The 16,921-nt window shown below is 36.9% G+C and overlaps 1 protein-coding gene and 1 long non-coding RNA gene across 5 annotated transcripts in view; one reads left to right on the top strand and one right to left on the bottom strand.

Moving 5' to 3' along the window:
* Nucleotides 1–16,921, bottom strand: part of NDST3 (N-deacetylase and N-sulfotransferase 3) — a 200,517-nt gene that overhangs the window by 98,573 nt on the left and 85,023 nt on the right. For all 4 annotated transcript variants that reach the window (XM_032292466.1, XM_032292465.1, XM_032292464.1 and 1 more), the window contains 2 exons: nt 7,897–8,082; nt 3,505–3,633 (listed from right to left, as the gene is read on the bottom strand). In XM_032292466.1, coding sequence (XP_032148357.1) covers nt 3,505–3,633; nt 7,897–8,082 — 315 coding nt within the window. The remainder of the gene's footprint in view (nt 1–3,504; nt 3,634–7,896; nt 8,083–16,921) is intronic.
* LOC116560903 overlaps nt 1–16,921 on the top strand; it is a 328,510-nt gene that overhangs the window by 34,450 nt on the left and 277,139 nt on the right. The window lies entirely within an intron of this gene.

Consider the following 16,921-nt stretch of genomic DNA (forward strand, 5'->3'; position numbering starts at 1 on the left):
TTTTTTTTTTTTTTGGGATGGAGTTTCACTCTTGTTGCCCAGGCTGGCGTGCAATGGTGCGATCCCGGCTCACCGCAACCTCCGCCTCCTGGGTTCAGGCAATTCTCCTGCCTCAGCCTCCTGAGTAGCTGGGATTACAGGCATGCGCCACCATGCCCAGCTGATTTTTTGTATTTTTAGTAGAGACGGGGTTTCACTATGTTGACCAGGATGGTCTTGATTTCTTGACCTCGTGATCCACCCGCCTCGGCCTCCCAAAGTGCTGGGATTACAGGCGTGAGCCACCGGGCCCGGCGAAAAATTGAAATCTTAATGGTTCCAGACTCAGATAGCCTGCTGGATCTGAACCTCAAAGTCTATTCATCAAAACCTCTGCACCCAACCTACATGAGAGGTGTCCAGGCCTATGACATTGGAAAGGCCCATTTAGAGATGACCAAGGTTTTCTCTACCCTAGACAGTGCTAACATTTGTCTTTGTAATTCTCTATTTTGTTAAGCTCAGTTGATTTATACTTCTTTCTTTCACAATAACAAATATTTTGGTAACATTAGAACATTTCAGGCTAGAGAGTTATTCTGTTTAAGGAGTTTTTACCTTTTCTGTGGATATTTCCAGTTTAATTCTGAGGGGCAGCTTATTGTATTCATCTCTCACCCCAGTACTGGTAAGTTATTAGAGCACCTTGATATGATGTTGATATAAGGGAAAAAAAATTAAAACCCTCATTAAAGTCCTGTTTGTATTTCTGTTTTCAGCTCAAATGTATTTGAATGCATTTAAGTGCCATGTTTCTAATACACATCTATCTTTTTGTAGTAAATGATAACCTCACTTGGCATTCTCAGAAAATGGCATTTCTAATTGAGGCCTGGGGTATTTCACTTACAATGGCTATTTTTCATATCCACTATAATTAAGCTTCATGTCTTTCCTGAAGCTAATGTATAGTTTGAGTCCATCAAGGTTTTATCATTTTCATTCTGGCCTAATAAAAAATGTCATCTGCTAAATTACTGGCATGTCTTACTGCACCTGAATCTTCCTTAGTTTCAATACAAACTTTATCCAGGCACTTAATTTCAGCATGGAGAATTCATGAGAAGCATGCCACTACTCCTTACTCTGTTCTCCAAGTCCACATCACTAATGATAACAGTTTTCCCTCTGGCTAGATGTGGGCTAAATCCAGATGTGGGCTTCTTAACCTCTTGTCTCCAGTTGAGTAGAATTGCTTCCAACATTAGAGTTGGTGTGCCAGATAAAGTTAGCTTTGAATTCCTTGTCTGTCTTGTGGTATCTGACAAGATTTGTCATTTATTTTGAGTCTAGGTATTTTTTCTGAAAGTAATTGTCTACTGAAAGTTTTCTGAATCAGGAAAGAACAAGTTTTGTGCAGCTTCCCCTGTCTCCCCTGCCACCTTTATTCCTATGAAACTCCTCATCAAGACATAAGATTGCCAAATAACATTGATAAAGGCCTGAAAAGTAGTGAGTTTTGTTAAAGAATTTGCTCAGTCCAATTAATGTCCAAAATTAACATAAACTTTACTGTAAGGTTTTTAAAATTTAAGACATAATTTAGTTTTTAATTAATGAAAAATATAATATTTCTTATCACAAATGGGTGAAAGTTTTAGTATAAATCCATTGTACATGAATGATTTAACTTTGAATTTCTTCCATGCTAAATGAAACTCATTGGGTTTAGAAATTCGGAAATAAAATACTATTGTGAACTTTTAAGAAGTTCATGATTTGGAATACTATGCAGCCATAAAAAAGGATGAGTTCATGTCCTTTGCAGGGACATGGATGAAGCTGGAAACCATCATTCTAACACAAGAACAGAAAACCAAACACCACATGTTATTACTCATAAGTGGGAGTTGAACAATGAGAACACGTGGACACAGAGAGGGGAACATCATACACTGGGGGATGTTTGGGGGTGAAGGGCTAAGGGAGGGATAGCATTAGGAGAAATACCTAATATAGATGACAGGTTGATGGATGCAGCCAACCACCATGGCATGTGTATACCTATGTAACAAATCTGCATGTTGTGCACCTGTACCCCAGAACTTAAAAGTACAACAAAAAAAGTTTGTGATTATTTAATACTCCTGTTGCTCTATGATGAAAGTAAATATGAAACATCAGAATTTTACAGATGACATATTAAAGTGCTTGCAATTATTGGTGAAATTTTGGCATTTTAAGAGTGTTTTAACTGCTTGTTCAGTTCATAACCAGGCATTGGTTTAACTCTTTTTGCCTGTATATTACTGTCCTGACTGAATTGAGAAAAAAGAAAAGAAAGCTGTATAAGGACATTCAAAATACTTCCATTTGTGAAAATAGCTAAGTTAGAAGAGTCATATTATTTCTGATGTTCAAACCAGGGTTACTGGTAATTTTGGGATCTGAAGGTTGATAAATTTCCGGAAGTCCAAATATCACACTACTTCAAACTATCCCCGTTTTTGAATATACAAGCAGGATTTGTCCAAAGATGAGTTACTCTTTCTTCTATCTCATTTTCTAGAAGTTAAAAAATAGGTATAGTGTATGAATACAAGTAGAATTGAATACAATAAATTTCCTTGAATACAAGTAGATGCACTACCTGCAATTTTATTTGCAGGGACTATACAATTAAGATCAAGAGAGGGGTTTTGCAAATTTTATTCAATTTATCCCTATCTTCTCCAACTTTTTTACTGGCAAAAATTTTTTTACATTTGGAAATAATTATTTTTTTTATCTTGGATATTGCCAATGCCAGGAGCAAACCCATACATCATCTGATAAATAAACTTAGCTTTATTTTTTATGTTAGTGATTTTCAGAAGGGAAATAAAATTCCTTCTTTCCCTTGTATAGCTTACTTCAATTTGTTCTTTCTCTACACAACTTTCTAATACTTGCCTCAAGCATAAATATAAGCAAATGGTTCATTCATTGTGGATCTGACACACAAGTATGAAAAGTAAATGACTTGCACATTAAATAGGCCTGCTCTGCTTCAGCCTATAACCTAACAAGATGAGATCTAACATGAAGTAGAAAATATGACTCTATTTGCTTACCTTATTCCTCTACCATTTCGCTTCTACATTAACTTTAAATAGTAAGATAATAGAGGTAATGGTTGCCTAAATGAAACAAACAAACAAACAAATAAAAAACAATTGGTTTCCAGTGGAAATAGAGTTTTACAGGTGAAAAATTTTGTTCTCCATAAAAGCTTCTGATCACTTGTTCCAATGCAGAGGAGGACCTGCTGGAGCACTTCCCTGGTTCTGCCATGAATTCCTCATGTTATTGCAACTTGTTTGTCCCCATTTCTAGATGTGGTTCCATTTAATTTTTACTACTGTTTCGAAGCTAGAACTTCATATTGGCTTGGCAAATGACTGCCCAATCCCTAGCCTCTTTGCCAGGGTAATTTTTGCCAGCCCTATCATTTTTCACTATTTATTTGGAGAATAAAGTACTTACAGGGTTGAGGATGACAGTGAAGAAAAGTTCTCCTCCTTGGATACTTTTATCCAGCTCTTTAGGACCCCCTGGATATTCCTTGTAGAAAATAGTGTGAGTGAAAAGCCCACAGGTTTGTCTTGGGAGAACCTGAAGGAAAAATGAAAAAAGTAAGGAAAAAACTTTTTTCAGTCAATTTGTTGAAAATTAGCTTTTTGCTCATGGAAGATGACGCACAAGCTAGTGACATTATTCACGTCTAACTAGGGCCTGGACAATCTTATCATACTCTAGGCAAGAGAGGGTGATGTTAATATGGAAGGAAGAGTGAAGAAAGTTGAAGAAATATTTTAAAACTGAAATAGGTATTGCGTTATTTTAGTCACTTGTTTGTTTTAAATATCAAAGTAAGTAATTCTATGAAGAAGCCTAGTAGTTTCCAGCATCTTAAAGAGATCTTTTTTAAGAGATTTAAAAAAAGAAGTGAAAACGAGACTTTAAAAGTATTGGATTGTCTATAGTATATTGTAATCCTAATAGGCAAGAATTTTAAGAATAAAATTCTGCCATAAAATGCAATAAAAATTTTGCCAAATTCTGTCGTGCATTAGAAAATGAAGTAAATTATCAACTCAATATGCTTCTTAGGGAATGACATTTTAAATTAGAATAAATATTTGAGAAGCAAATCACAGTATCTGTTCTCGTCTGAAAGGACTACTGCAGGCTATAGTAATTGCCTCAGATTCTAAATATGAAGCCTGCCAGTTCCAAGAGATTGTCCACTTAGTTTGTTGCTTTTAGAAAGTGTAACAACAAAATGATAAAAGGTCATTTAGCAAAAGATCTTCTCTTCATCCTTTGTATATAAGAGCAATTATCTGCTTCACTTATATATACTTGTGATAAGTTTTTTTGAATTTTTACAGCCTTTTGCAATTATAAAAGAAGGTATAAATTAAAGCTGTGCAAGATGGTAAAGCCTTAAGCTAAATATTTTCCTAAGACTTCTGGTGACCTGTGTTTGTCACTATACATTTTAAGTAGCAGAACATTAATAAGTATACTTCAGAGAGCTACAAATGTTACAGAATCATATACAGGCAGGTCTTCTGGTTATTGTCCTAAGCAAATCAATCTTGATGTTTTCTGTCTCGACTCTTAAAGCATATTTGGTTCAGTAAGTGCTTTCAAAATATTACCTGTCCAGGACTTCTTATGTTTTGCAATATTCTGGAAATATACTAGTTTTTTTTAAAAAACTTGAATGTATATTAAATTTTAATCCAGCTCTTGGACAGTACAATACTGGTTATATAATACAATCTATTATATAATTTAGTCCTTGGACAGACAGTTCAATCAATATATCACCTATTACTGAATAAATCAAAACTGTATATATCCTTTTTATTTTGGTAAGTTGGTAGAAGTTATATCCTTAGAAGCTATTTTGTCTTAATAAAAGTTAAAAAAATCTGTTTAAAGCACAGAATATTAGCTCTGATGTTTAGAGGCATAATATATGCTAATAATGCTATCTATACACACACAAAAAACTAAATGCAAACACATTTTAACAGAATTAAATATATTTTCTAACAATTATTATAAATGTAATGTTGGGAAATTAAAAATGAAATTTTGAATTTGGAAAGCATTTGGAACAAATAAATGCTTTATATAGCATTTATTCATTTATTTAACAAATATTTATTCTAAACTTTATGCTAGCCAACAGAACAGAGTTAGTTCCATGCTAGTGGAACTAGCTATGGACTCTATGTTAATCTGTTGCATGGAGTTAGTTTTATGCTAGAATGCTAGATATATGTGCTAGTGTCATGCCAGTCCATGTGAGAGAACAGAAAAAGATATGTTTTCTACTCTTGAAGAATTTAAACTATATCGGGGTAATGAGGAAGACCTCAAAGCTAAATAATAAAATGCTCACATATGTTAAATGCCAAGTAAATGTTACATTTTAAAAGTGTATGACTATGACTGAATCACTTCTAGGGTTCACTTTGAATCTCTTGCTTGGAAGATTATAGAATATATACAGAGCCATCCTTTTGACTTGATTGCCTAGCTGATTCTGTGCAAAATGAAGAGATAAGTGAAAAGATATTTGAGTTTTGTCTATCTCTCAAATTCTTTGAATTTCAGTGCAGTGAAGAGGAAGTGGCAGGCTTACCCTGCAACTCCAGGAGCACTACCGCTGAAGGTATGAGCCCCATCAAGGGCCCTAGGGGAGTCAGTGGACTACCATAGGGGGCTAGGAAGATAATCAGGAGTGTTAAAAGGGTCATATTCCACTGCCTTGCTCCTTAAATGCAGTGGCACCAAATGACGAGCATGCTCCTTGAAACAGCTTTCTTGTGCTACAGAAAGGATGAGAAAAGTTTTTAGGTATTCTGCTGTGGACAGCCCCCTAGACTTGGTTCTGGGAATGTAACAACATCAAATTCAAACTTTGAGATGCCAGTGAACCCCTGGAAACTTTATTGCTGCTGAAAATAACTGAGAGTTGATTGTGAAAGCCATGATCAACAAGAATCTTGGCCAGTGGGAACTGAAGCCAACATCTGTAGCTAAGGCTCATTCAGGAGCAACTGCCAACAAATACTTCTGGGGGATACCAATAAAGACCACTTAGATGGTTTTCATCAGGATTAATAGTAGTCTCTACCAATGGGCATTTCCATTAAAAACAGTAAGTAGAGAGGTAGTCTAATTAGTGTAGTCTAATTTCTTAGAGACTCTGGCTGATGTGGTTAGAGTTTGTGTCCCCACCCAAATCTCATCTTAAATTATAATCCCCATAATACTCATGTGTCAATGGAGAGACCACGTGGAGGTAACTGAATCATGGGAGTAGTATCCCACATGCTATTGTTGTGATAGTGAATTCTCATGAGATCTGATGATTTTATAAGAGGTCTTCCCCATTCATTCTGCACTTCTTCTTCCTGCTGCCTTGTGAAGAAGATGCTTTGCTTCCCCTTTGCCTTCTGCCATGATTGTAAGTTTCCTGAGGTCTGCCCAGCCATGCTGAATGGTGAATCAATTAAACCTCTTTCCTTTGTAAATTACCCCAGTCTTGGGTATTTCCTCATAGCAATGTGAGAATGGACTAATATGCTGGTTCTTTCTAGAGAGTCGTGTTCAACAACCAGAAATTAGAGTGGAGAGTGCTCTCATCTAAGAGCCTACAAGCCAAATATAGAAGGCTTCCACAGATTGCTGCAAAAGTGGGCCCACAGAGACAGTTCCATCAAAACAGGAAATCTGTTAGAGCCTCAATTACCTGCAAAATTCATGTATTTGTAATATAGATAAAATGTGTTTTTAGGAGAAATGGAAAATATAACCCAGGTCTGCTAAACTCCCTCTTGTCAGAACGCTAGCAGCTTGAGCCACTGTAAGTTCATTTTCAGTACAGAGGAAGAATAGATTGGGATAAAATGTGGCCATAATGTCCCCATCTAGCATTTACAACAGTTTTTACTGAGAGAAAAGTCAAGATGGGAGATGATCTAAGTTATATGTCTATCCACTGTAATTTTTGCAGACATTGAAAAACTGTCTGAAAAGAAGTCAGTTATAACCTAATTCTAGAGGGTAGACATCTCTTTAGACTTATCAGTTCAACAGAGTGTTACGGTGGCTCATCACATAGTGTTCTTCTGTGGTGTTTCTTCCCAGTGTGTGATTCTAAATCAGGAGGCCCATTCCTAGCTATACTAGTACTTTCTTTGGATTTCTGATTTGAGAATAAATTAGGATTTAATTGCTTACTTTGGGAGGTAGTAGCATATTTCGACAATATACATTTGCTAAAATTGTTAAAAGCAAAACAGAGAAGTCCAGATAGAATTAAATGGTGTTTGCAAATTAACATCACCTGTCATTTTTACTCTATATTATTATATGTTAATGGTTATGCAGGGCCTTACATGTGGCTTCTGGCTGCAAATTGTCGAGTTCTTTTTTAGTCTGGCTTGGTAAACAGAAGAACACAGTTTGACTGGCTTGTCAAAGAGCAGCATGGTTAATATAGACAGAGTTGATGTTAGTTTTTCATACTGAATAACATGTTGAAGAAATGATGTCTACTAAAAATTATCTGCAAGTTAAATGTAATTTTTTTTTTTTTTTTTTTTTTTTTTTTTTTTTTTTAACATCAGTGCCTGCGTACCAGTGGTAATGTCAGTAAAAAAACCTTTTCCAGTTATATTTGAAGAATTGAAGTGATTTTAATTAAAACATTTTCTGCTTAGATATGACAAATATGCTTTCTGGAGCATGGAGCTTCTCCTACAGTTATGTTTCTAACATTTGCTTTTTTCAAATGAGGAATGTAAATCTGGCAGAATTAGTTGTACTCTATGCATACCGGAGGAAGCTCACCATGATGTTTTTGTGGATAAAACCCCTCCGGTATCTAGCTGGTTTCAGATGTGGATATTCTTCAGTGCTGGTGATTTTAATATTCCAGACCTTCTTCCAGGCCTCATAAAGCTGAACATGTACAGGGTAGACACCGGAATGGTGAGGGGCCACAGCGTAGCCCATGTCCGTAGGAATGCCATGCTCCTAAGACAAAGCAGATGTTAATTAGAGTGTGTAAAGATTTATCTTGATCCTATTGGTACCTCAGGAATTTCAAATGTACTATAAATATATATGTTTAAATGCATCATTACTTAATTGCGTGGTAAAATTAAAGTACCAACTATTAACACCTCTAGACGTCCTGAAGCCTGGTAGCCATTCCACCAGTCTCTAGGTTGTTGCATCTGTGTTTGAGGGGTGGTGAGACAGAACTAGTGATTTTAATGAGTAATTTGAAATAGGCTCTATTTTGCACATCCTTGTCATAACCACCTGTTTTCCCATTGCCCACAACATCGACAAACTAAATGTTAGACACTTACTAAAAACAAAACTAAGCATTTCCCACAAAATGAAGCCAATATTTATTAGAGGAACACATTCCAAATTCACTAGGCTGCTGACAAGATTTTAGTTTGTATAGTTCAAACAAAACCAAGTTTGCCACATTTCTATTGTCCCCTCAGCATGTGGGCCAGTAGTAACAATGTTCCCTGCCTTAGGCGAAGCACACACTTTTGATTGAATAATGTGGTAAAATTCTATAGAGTAATTTTTTTTTTTTTTGAAGTAAAAGCCCCTATAGTGAAAGTTGAAAGTACTGACACAGCCAAATATTCTGGAAACTTAGTTGATTTGAAGTCAAGCTCCTGTACATTAAAATGACTCCAGTTAAAAAAAAAAAAGGATAGAGGAATATTACACAGGAACACAAAATGAAATATGTCCTTTAGAAACAGACCACCCATGGCTTCAGTAGGTGACATGTATTTTTTTCTCCAAAATTATTTTTTATTTTTCTGATTATATTTTTCAATTGCTTGAAAAAAGTCTTTGAATATTCCACTAAAATAGGTTTTTAAAATTAATAACTGTCTTTATGCCAAATAACAATTTCACATGCACAGAATCATAGTATCAGGCTGCTGAATAAATTAAATTGCAGAAATATGCAGCCAGTTGGTATGGAAAAATTAGAGATATGGTTAGCTTTGTTTTTAAATCTAAATAATAACAGGAGGGGAAGCAAGTATATGAAGTGCCTGAATGTAGAAGGAAACCAGCTTGCCAATGGCTTCCATTACCTAAATACTGTTCACATTCCTTCGTATGGCATAAAAGACCCTCAAAATTTGGTCCCAACCTACTTAGATGGCCTCATCTCCTATCAGCACTCATTCCCCCCAATTTCTGATTTCCTTCATGTCATTGCTGTATACTGTACACACTGTCCTCCTCAATTGGAATGCCCTTTTCTTATCTTGTAAACTGTTTGTTGCTCAAAACTCAGTTCAGTCGGCTGTAGTTGAGGATGCCAAAAATGGGAGCCACTACATTACTGCTGTGAGAAAGAGAACGGGTGGTATTGGAGGTGAAGTGGACCATTCCTGTGTTTCTGAAGGGTAAGAGGGAAGTTTTAAATTCTTCATTTTATTTGAATCCTTTGTAGACATTGCCACAACCGCATAACCATCATATTCAGAACTCTACTAAAAGTTGAATTGAAATATTCCATTTTTTTTCTTACTGTTTTAAAAACTCAAACTAAAGTAATTTCTCTCCCACTAAACATCACTTATCAACACATTCTTTGTGTTCATCTAAAGTGGTTGAAGGTTAGGGAAATGGTGATAAAGACCAGTTGAAGAAAAATGAATTTCAATCACAAACACTAAAAAATGAATAATTATAGATTAACAACTTTAAAAAAATATGATGTAGTAACTTTATTATTATTATTATTATTTTTTTTTTTTTTTTGAGAGAGTTTTCACTCTTGTTACCCAGGCTGGAGTGCAATGGTGCGACCTCGGCTCACCGCAACCTCCACCTCCTGGGTTCAGGCAATTCTCCTGCCTCAGTCTCCCAAGTAGCTGGGATTATAGGCGTGTGCCACCACGCCCAGCTAATTTTTTGTATTTTTAGTAGAGACGGGGTTTCACCATATTGACCAGGATGGTCTCGATCTCTTGACCTTGTGATCCACCCACTTCGGCCTCCCAAAGTGCTGGGATTACAGGCGTGAGCCACCGCGCCCGGCCAACTTTATTATTTCTATAGTGTTTGTGAAATAGTATTCTTTTATTTTGAATTTCAACTTTTAGATTCAGGAGTGCATGTGCAGGCTTGTTACATGGAAATGCTGTGTGGTGCTGAGGAGGTTTAACAGCTTTTTGAAGAGTATGGGAAGAAGCAAGGAAGAAATTCACAATGACAGGAGTTATGTTATAAAATTCAGGTATCTGCACATTTGTAAGAAATTATGCTGTTCAAAAGCTCAAGGTAAATTTAAATACTTGCATGTAGTCAGCTGTGCCTTTGGGACCCACATAGCACAAAACGATGGCCCAGCACAGCAGAGACATTTCCCTTATTTTGAATTTAAAAATATTTGGCAACCAATGCCTATACATTTTTACTTTTTTTCTCCCTAGATTTAACACTAAAGATCTACTGTGATTTTTAATTAATTAATTTATTTATTGAGACTGGATCTCACTCTGTTGTCCAGGCTGGAGTACAGTGGTGGTGAATATAGCTTACTGCAGCCTTTTCCTCCTGGGCGCAAGCAATCCTTCCATAGTAGTTAGGACTACAAGTGCACACCAGCACACCCGATAAAGGCGGTTTTTAGTTTCATCTTTTATTTGTGTGCTGGTGCAGTGTGGCATAGTAGCAGAAAACATCGCTTCTGGAATCAGACATATCTGTGTGTTCAAGCTCTCATTTATCAACTGCATGGCCTTTGGCAAACAACCTATGAGCTCTAAGCCTTGTTTCCTGTTTTCGAAAATGCTAATAATAAGGGCATTAACTCAAAGGGGTTCAGAGGTAGTTTTGAAAGGCAGTTAGTATAGTTCTGGAAACATGACACACATTTAATGAATTTTAAAAATTATTGTTGTCATTACTACCCTGCTTCTATTATTTTTGTATGCTACGATTCTACCTCTCAACTATAATGTGGAAATTATGAAACAACTGGGCCACTTTTTTTTCCAACAAAAGAGACAGACTGTCTTTTCTACTTTCTCTGTAGATTTTGGGATTCTCTTTCTCTTTCATGAGGCTTCTGTGGTGAACTCTGACTACTATCCCAATACTCCTTCCTAAGCCTGCTTCCCTTCTGATTCCTCCAAATATGCTCAGCCCACTGCCGTGTGGTTCCAGCTTGTGAGTCATTCAGTTAGTAGGAGGCCACTTTTAAATTCATTTTAGAAAAAAGAAACATAAATTTGCTTCCAAATTTGCATTCATCACCAGAGAGAATACCTGAAAAGTTACCGTATAGAAAAGTTTGGGATAAGATTGCAGGTGGTGTGATCTGGAAGGCAGGCTATCATGTTTTAAAAGGTTTAGCCATCATGCTAATATTTTGGCTGATTACTTCCTCTGTATTGTTCAATTTGAGATTAAGCAAATATTATTTTATAAACTGCAGCAAAAAGTCTACCTTAAAAGTTAATTCTAATTATTCTTTTCATTAATCCTTGATTGAAAGTAGCATCTTAGATCCAGGAACTATATGTCAAGATTTTTCTAGTAGAGGATATGGGTCAAAAACACTGAGGAATATGGCTAGGTAACTATATAATTAAATACTTGGAACACAAGTGGAATTAATAATCTTAATAGTTGAATTAATGATCTCCACATCTCAGCCCTACCAGACACTCTCTTTCTCCAGGGTGTCTCCATATTATTAAATGACATCATCGACCATCAACAAACAAGTTGTTGTGTTGAAAGATAGAGTTTTGACACCTCCTGTTTCTTCTTTCCTAAATCTAGTCCATGGTTATGTCCTATCCATACTATCTCTGGTATACATCTTAAGTTTAGCTACTTTTCTTTAGTTCTATCATTATCATCACTCTAGTCGAATCCACCATCTTATCCCATTGCCTTGTGGCATAGAATCCCATTTTCTCTCTTGCTTCCTTCTAATCCATTCCTTGCAAGCTAATATTTAAAAGATATAAATATGATTATGTGACTGCCTACTCAAAATCCTCTCCTGATTTCCCTTTGCACTTAAATTACAGAACTCTTAGCATGATCACAAGCACTGTGTATGATCCTTGCTTTGCTATCTAGCCTCAACTTGCACCACTCTCCATCCTTCACTGAATTTTAGTCATGTGAACCTTTCCTTGAAACTCACCAAGCACTCTTCTACCTCAGCATCTTCCTATATATAGTTTCTTAGCCTGAAATGTTTCTACTCCAAATCTTCACCTGGATAAATTTGAAAGTAATTTATTCTGTCACATCTTCAGAGAAGACTTTGCTGACAAGTCCCTTTAAATGAAGTTGATATTAAGACTTCTCTTAGTAGCTTTCCTTGGTTTTACGTAGTACACAGTTTGTAAGCATGTATATTTTATATAGAAAAGATATTTATATAATATCTTTCTTTTTCATTAAACAATAAACCTCATCACATTTAGGCTCCATTTTATCCACTGCAATATGCTCAGTGTCTTTCTAACAGCAAGTACTCAACAAATATTAGTGAAAAACTACATGATCTGATTCTGACTACCTCCCTCTCATTTCAATGTTCACTCTCTCAATTATCTTTATTAGACTGCCTGTTTGGCTGAAGAATAAACACATGGTAACTCTCAGGGAAATTTTAATATCTGTGTAAATAATACTTGAAAGTACTTTGAGACTGTAGTTAAAAATTATGAGGGCAGAGCAGGATGGCAGAATAGAAGCCTACACCATTTGTACCCCTTGCAGAAAGACCAAATTTTAACAACTACCTCTATACAGAAAAGTGCTGTTTAGAAAAAACAAAAATTAGATGAGCAATCATAGTACCTCATTTTATCTTCATAGAAGTTAATGAAGATGGCATCAAGGAGGGTTGGAGACAGTCTTGAATCACCAGTGCCATCTTTCCCCTATTCCTTGGCAGTGGCCATGAAGTGCAGAGGGTCTATGTACTTGGGGGAGGGAGAGCCCAGTGACTGGGGGACTTTACATTGAACTCAGTGCCACCCTGTCATAGCAGAAAGCAAAGCCATGCCGGTTTCAGCCGGTGTCCACACATGGAGCATTTGGACTAGACTTATCCAAGGGGAATTCACGCATCTCATCAGTTAGAGCTGGAGTTTCTTGTCAAGTCTTGCCACCATGGGCCAACACGCTCTAAGGTCCTAGATAAACTTGAAGGACAGTCCAGCACATAAGGACTGCAATTCCTAGGCAACTCCTAGTTCTAGACTGGGCTTAGAGCCAGTAGACTAGGGTAGATGTGACTTAGGTAATAACACTAGTCTGAGCAGCTAAAGGATTGCTTGTGCCACTCCACCTCCAATTCCAGACAGTGCAACTCACAGCAATGAAAGTGTCTCCTTCCTTCTGTTTAAGGGGAGGTGGGCAAAGAGCAAAGAGGACATTGTCTTGCATCTTGGATACTGGCTCAGCCATAGTAGGAGAGGGCACCAGACAGAGTCATGAGACCCCCTTCCAGGCCCTAGCTCCTGGAGAAAATTTCTTGACACACTCTGGGACAAAAGAGAACCCACTGTCTTGAAGAGAAAGAGCTAGTTTTGGAAGGATTCATCACCTGATGACTAAAGAGCCCTTGGGCCTGAATAACGATCAGTGATAGCCATGGTGTATGCTGTGAGCCTTGGGCACTGGGATGCAATGACTACATGTGCAACTTGGCACACTCCCAGCAGTGGTGACTATGGTGAAAGACTCCTGTTTGAGAAAAGCATAGGGAAAAGTAAAGGTGACTTTTTCTTGCACCTTATATATCAGCTTGGCTATAGTGGAGTAGAGCAACAAGTGGGCTCTTGGGGTCTCTAAGTTCAGGCCTAGGCTCTTGAACAGCATTTCTTGACCTTCTCTGGGTCACAGGGAAGCCCACTACCCAGAGTGTGAATCCCAGGCCTGGCAGCATTCACCATAAGCTGAAAGAAGAGCCCTTGGGCTTAAGTGAACGACACTGGTGGCTTGGCAGAACCCTGCCATGGGCTGCTGTAGTGGTACTCAGAGGGAAAGGCTCTTCTCCCTGTGGAAAGGGGAAGGAAGAGTAGGAAGTAATTTATAGTATGGTTTGAGTACCAGCTTATCCACAGTAGCATAGAACATCAAATTTCTAATGTTTTTCACTCCAATCCTTGGCTCCCAGACGGCATCTCCGGACCTGTCTGGGGCCTGGAGGAACTTGCTGCTCTGAAGGGAAGGACACAAACCTCGCTGGCTTTGCCACTTGCTGACTGTAGTGGCCTAGGGCCTTGAGTGAACATAGGTGGTAGCCAGGTACTGGTTAAAGTGGGCCTTGGACAAGACTCAATGCTGTGCTGACTGAGTCTTCAGGCCTGACCCAGTGCAGTCCCAGTTGTGGTGGCCACAGGGGTGCTTGCATCATCATAACCCCAGTTCCAGGCAGCTCAGCACAGAGAAAGAGACTCTGTTTATTTGGGAGAAAGTAAGGAAGATGAACAAGAATTTCTGCCCAATAAGCCATAAACTTCTTTTAGATCTTCTTCAAGACCAAGGTGATACCTCTATGAGTCTGCAAGAACCACAGTGACATTGGGCTTGGGGACCAAGCACCTTTGAATATCTGAAAAGCCTTCTCAAGGACAAGTACAAACAAGCGCAGATTGCAAAGGCTATAATAAAGACCTAACTTTTCTGTGCCCAGACACAGATGAACATTTACAAGCGTCAAGATGATCCAGGAAAACAGCCTCACCAAGTGAACTAAATAAGTCACCAAGGACCAATCCTGGAGAAATAAGGATGTGTGACCTTTCAGACAGAGAACTCAAAACGGTCATTTTTGAGGAAACACAAATTCAAGATGAACACAGATAAGGGATTCGGTAATCTATTAGATAAATTTTAAAAGAGATTGAAATAATGAGAAAGAAGGAGAAATTCTAGACTTGAAAAATGCAATTGACATGCTGAATAATGCATCAGTCATTTAATAGCAGAATTGATCAAGCAAAAGAAAGAATCCAGGAGCTTGAAGATAGCTTATTAGAAAACACATTGTCAGAAGAGACCAAAAAAAAGAAAAAAAAAAAAACACAAACAATATAGCACACGTATAAGATCTAGAAAATAGCCTCCAAAGGGAAAATCTTAGAGACACTGGCTTTAAAAAAGAGATGGAGAAACAGATAGGGGTAAAAAGTTTATTCAAAGGAATAATAACAGAGAACGTCCCAAACCTGGAGAGCAACATTCAAGTACAAGAAGGTTATGGAACTACAAGCAGGTTAACTCAAAGAAGACTACCTCAAGGCATCTAATAATCAAACTCCCAAAAGTCAAGGACAAAGACAATATCCTAAATGCAACAAGAAAAGTAACAAATAGCATACAATGGAGCTTCAATACATCTGGCAGCAGACATCTGGCAGCAGGTTCAGTGGAACCCTGACAGGCCGAGAGAGGGTGGCAAGACATATTTAAAGTGCTGAAGAAAAAGAACTTTATTGTTAGAATAGTATATCTGGTGGAAATATTCCTCAAGCATGAAGGAGAAATAAAGATTTTCACAGACAAACAAAAACTGAGGGATTTCATCAACACCAGACCTATCTTACAAGAAATGCTAAGGGGAGTTTTCCAATCTGAAAGAAAAGAATATTAATGAGCAAGAAGAGATCATCTGAAGGTAAAAATACTGATACATTGGTAATAGTAGGCACACAGAGAAACACAGAATATAATAACACTGCAATGGTGATGGATGAACTACTCTTAAGTAGAAAGACTAAATGATGAATTAATCAAAAGTAATACTGCAAAAACTTTTCAAGACATAGTTGAATAAGACATAAGGAACAACAAAAAATTAGAGAGGGGATGAAGTTAAAGTGTAGAGTTGTTATTAGTTTTCTTTTTGTGTGTTTATTTATGCAATCAGTGTTAAGTTGTCATCAGTTTAAAATAAATTGTATTTGCTAGTCTCATGATAACCTCAAATAAAAAAAAAAACAAACACAAAAAATAAAAAGCAAGAAATTAAAGCATACCACAAGACAAAATTACTTTCACTAGAAGGAAGACAGGAAGAAAAGAAAAAAGAGAAAACCCCAAATCAACCAGAAAAAAAATAACAAAATGACAGGAGTAAGTTTCTACAAATAAATAATAACACTGAATGTAAGTGAACTAAACTCTCTGATCAAAAGACAAAGAGTGGCCAAATGAATGAAAATACAAGGTCCTATGACCTGCTTCTTACAAGAAACACACTTCACCATACTATAAAGATGCACAAAAACTGAAAATAGGGATGTAAAAAGATATTCCATGTCAATTGAATTAAAAAATGAACAGGAATAGTATATAAGACAAAATAGATTTGAAATCAAACACTATAAGAAGGGACAAAGAAGGTCACTATATAATGATAAAGGAGTCAACTCAGTAATAGCATAAAACAATTTTAAATATATGTGCACCCAACTCTGGGACATCCAGCTATATAAAGAAAATATTATTAGCTATTAGAGAGATAGACTCCAATACAATAATAGTTGGAGATTTCAACACTCCACTTTCAACATTGGACAGATGTCCCAGGCAGAAACTCAACAAAAAATACTGGACTTAACACTATATAGCAAATGAATCTAATACATATTTATAGAACATTTCAACTAAAGGCTACAGAATACACATTCTTTTTCTCAGCACATAGATCATTTTCAAGGATAGGCCATATATTAGGTCATAAAACAAGTCTTAAAACATTTATAAAAATCAAAACAATATCAAGCACCTTCTCTGGCAACAATGGAATAAAACTAGAAATCAACAGCGAGAGGAATTT

This window comes from Sapajus apella, unplaced genomic scaffold (assembly GCF_009761245.1).
Source record: "Sapajus apella isolate SASKATOON/1434 unplaced genomic scaffold, GSC_monkey_1.0 scaffold27, whole genome shotgun sequence".
Taxonomy (NCBI): Eukaryota; Metazoa; Chordata; class Mammalia; order Primates; family Cebidae; genus Sapajus; species Sapajus apella.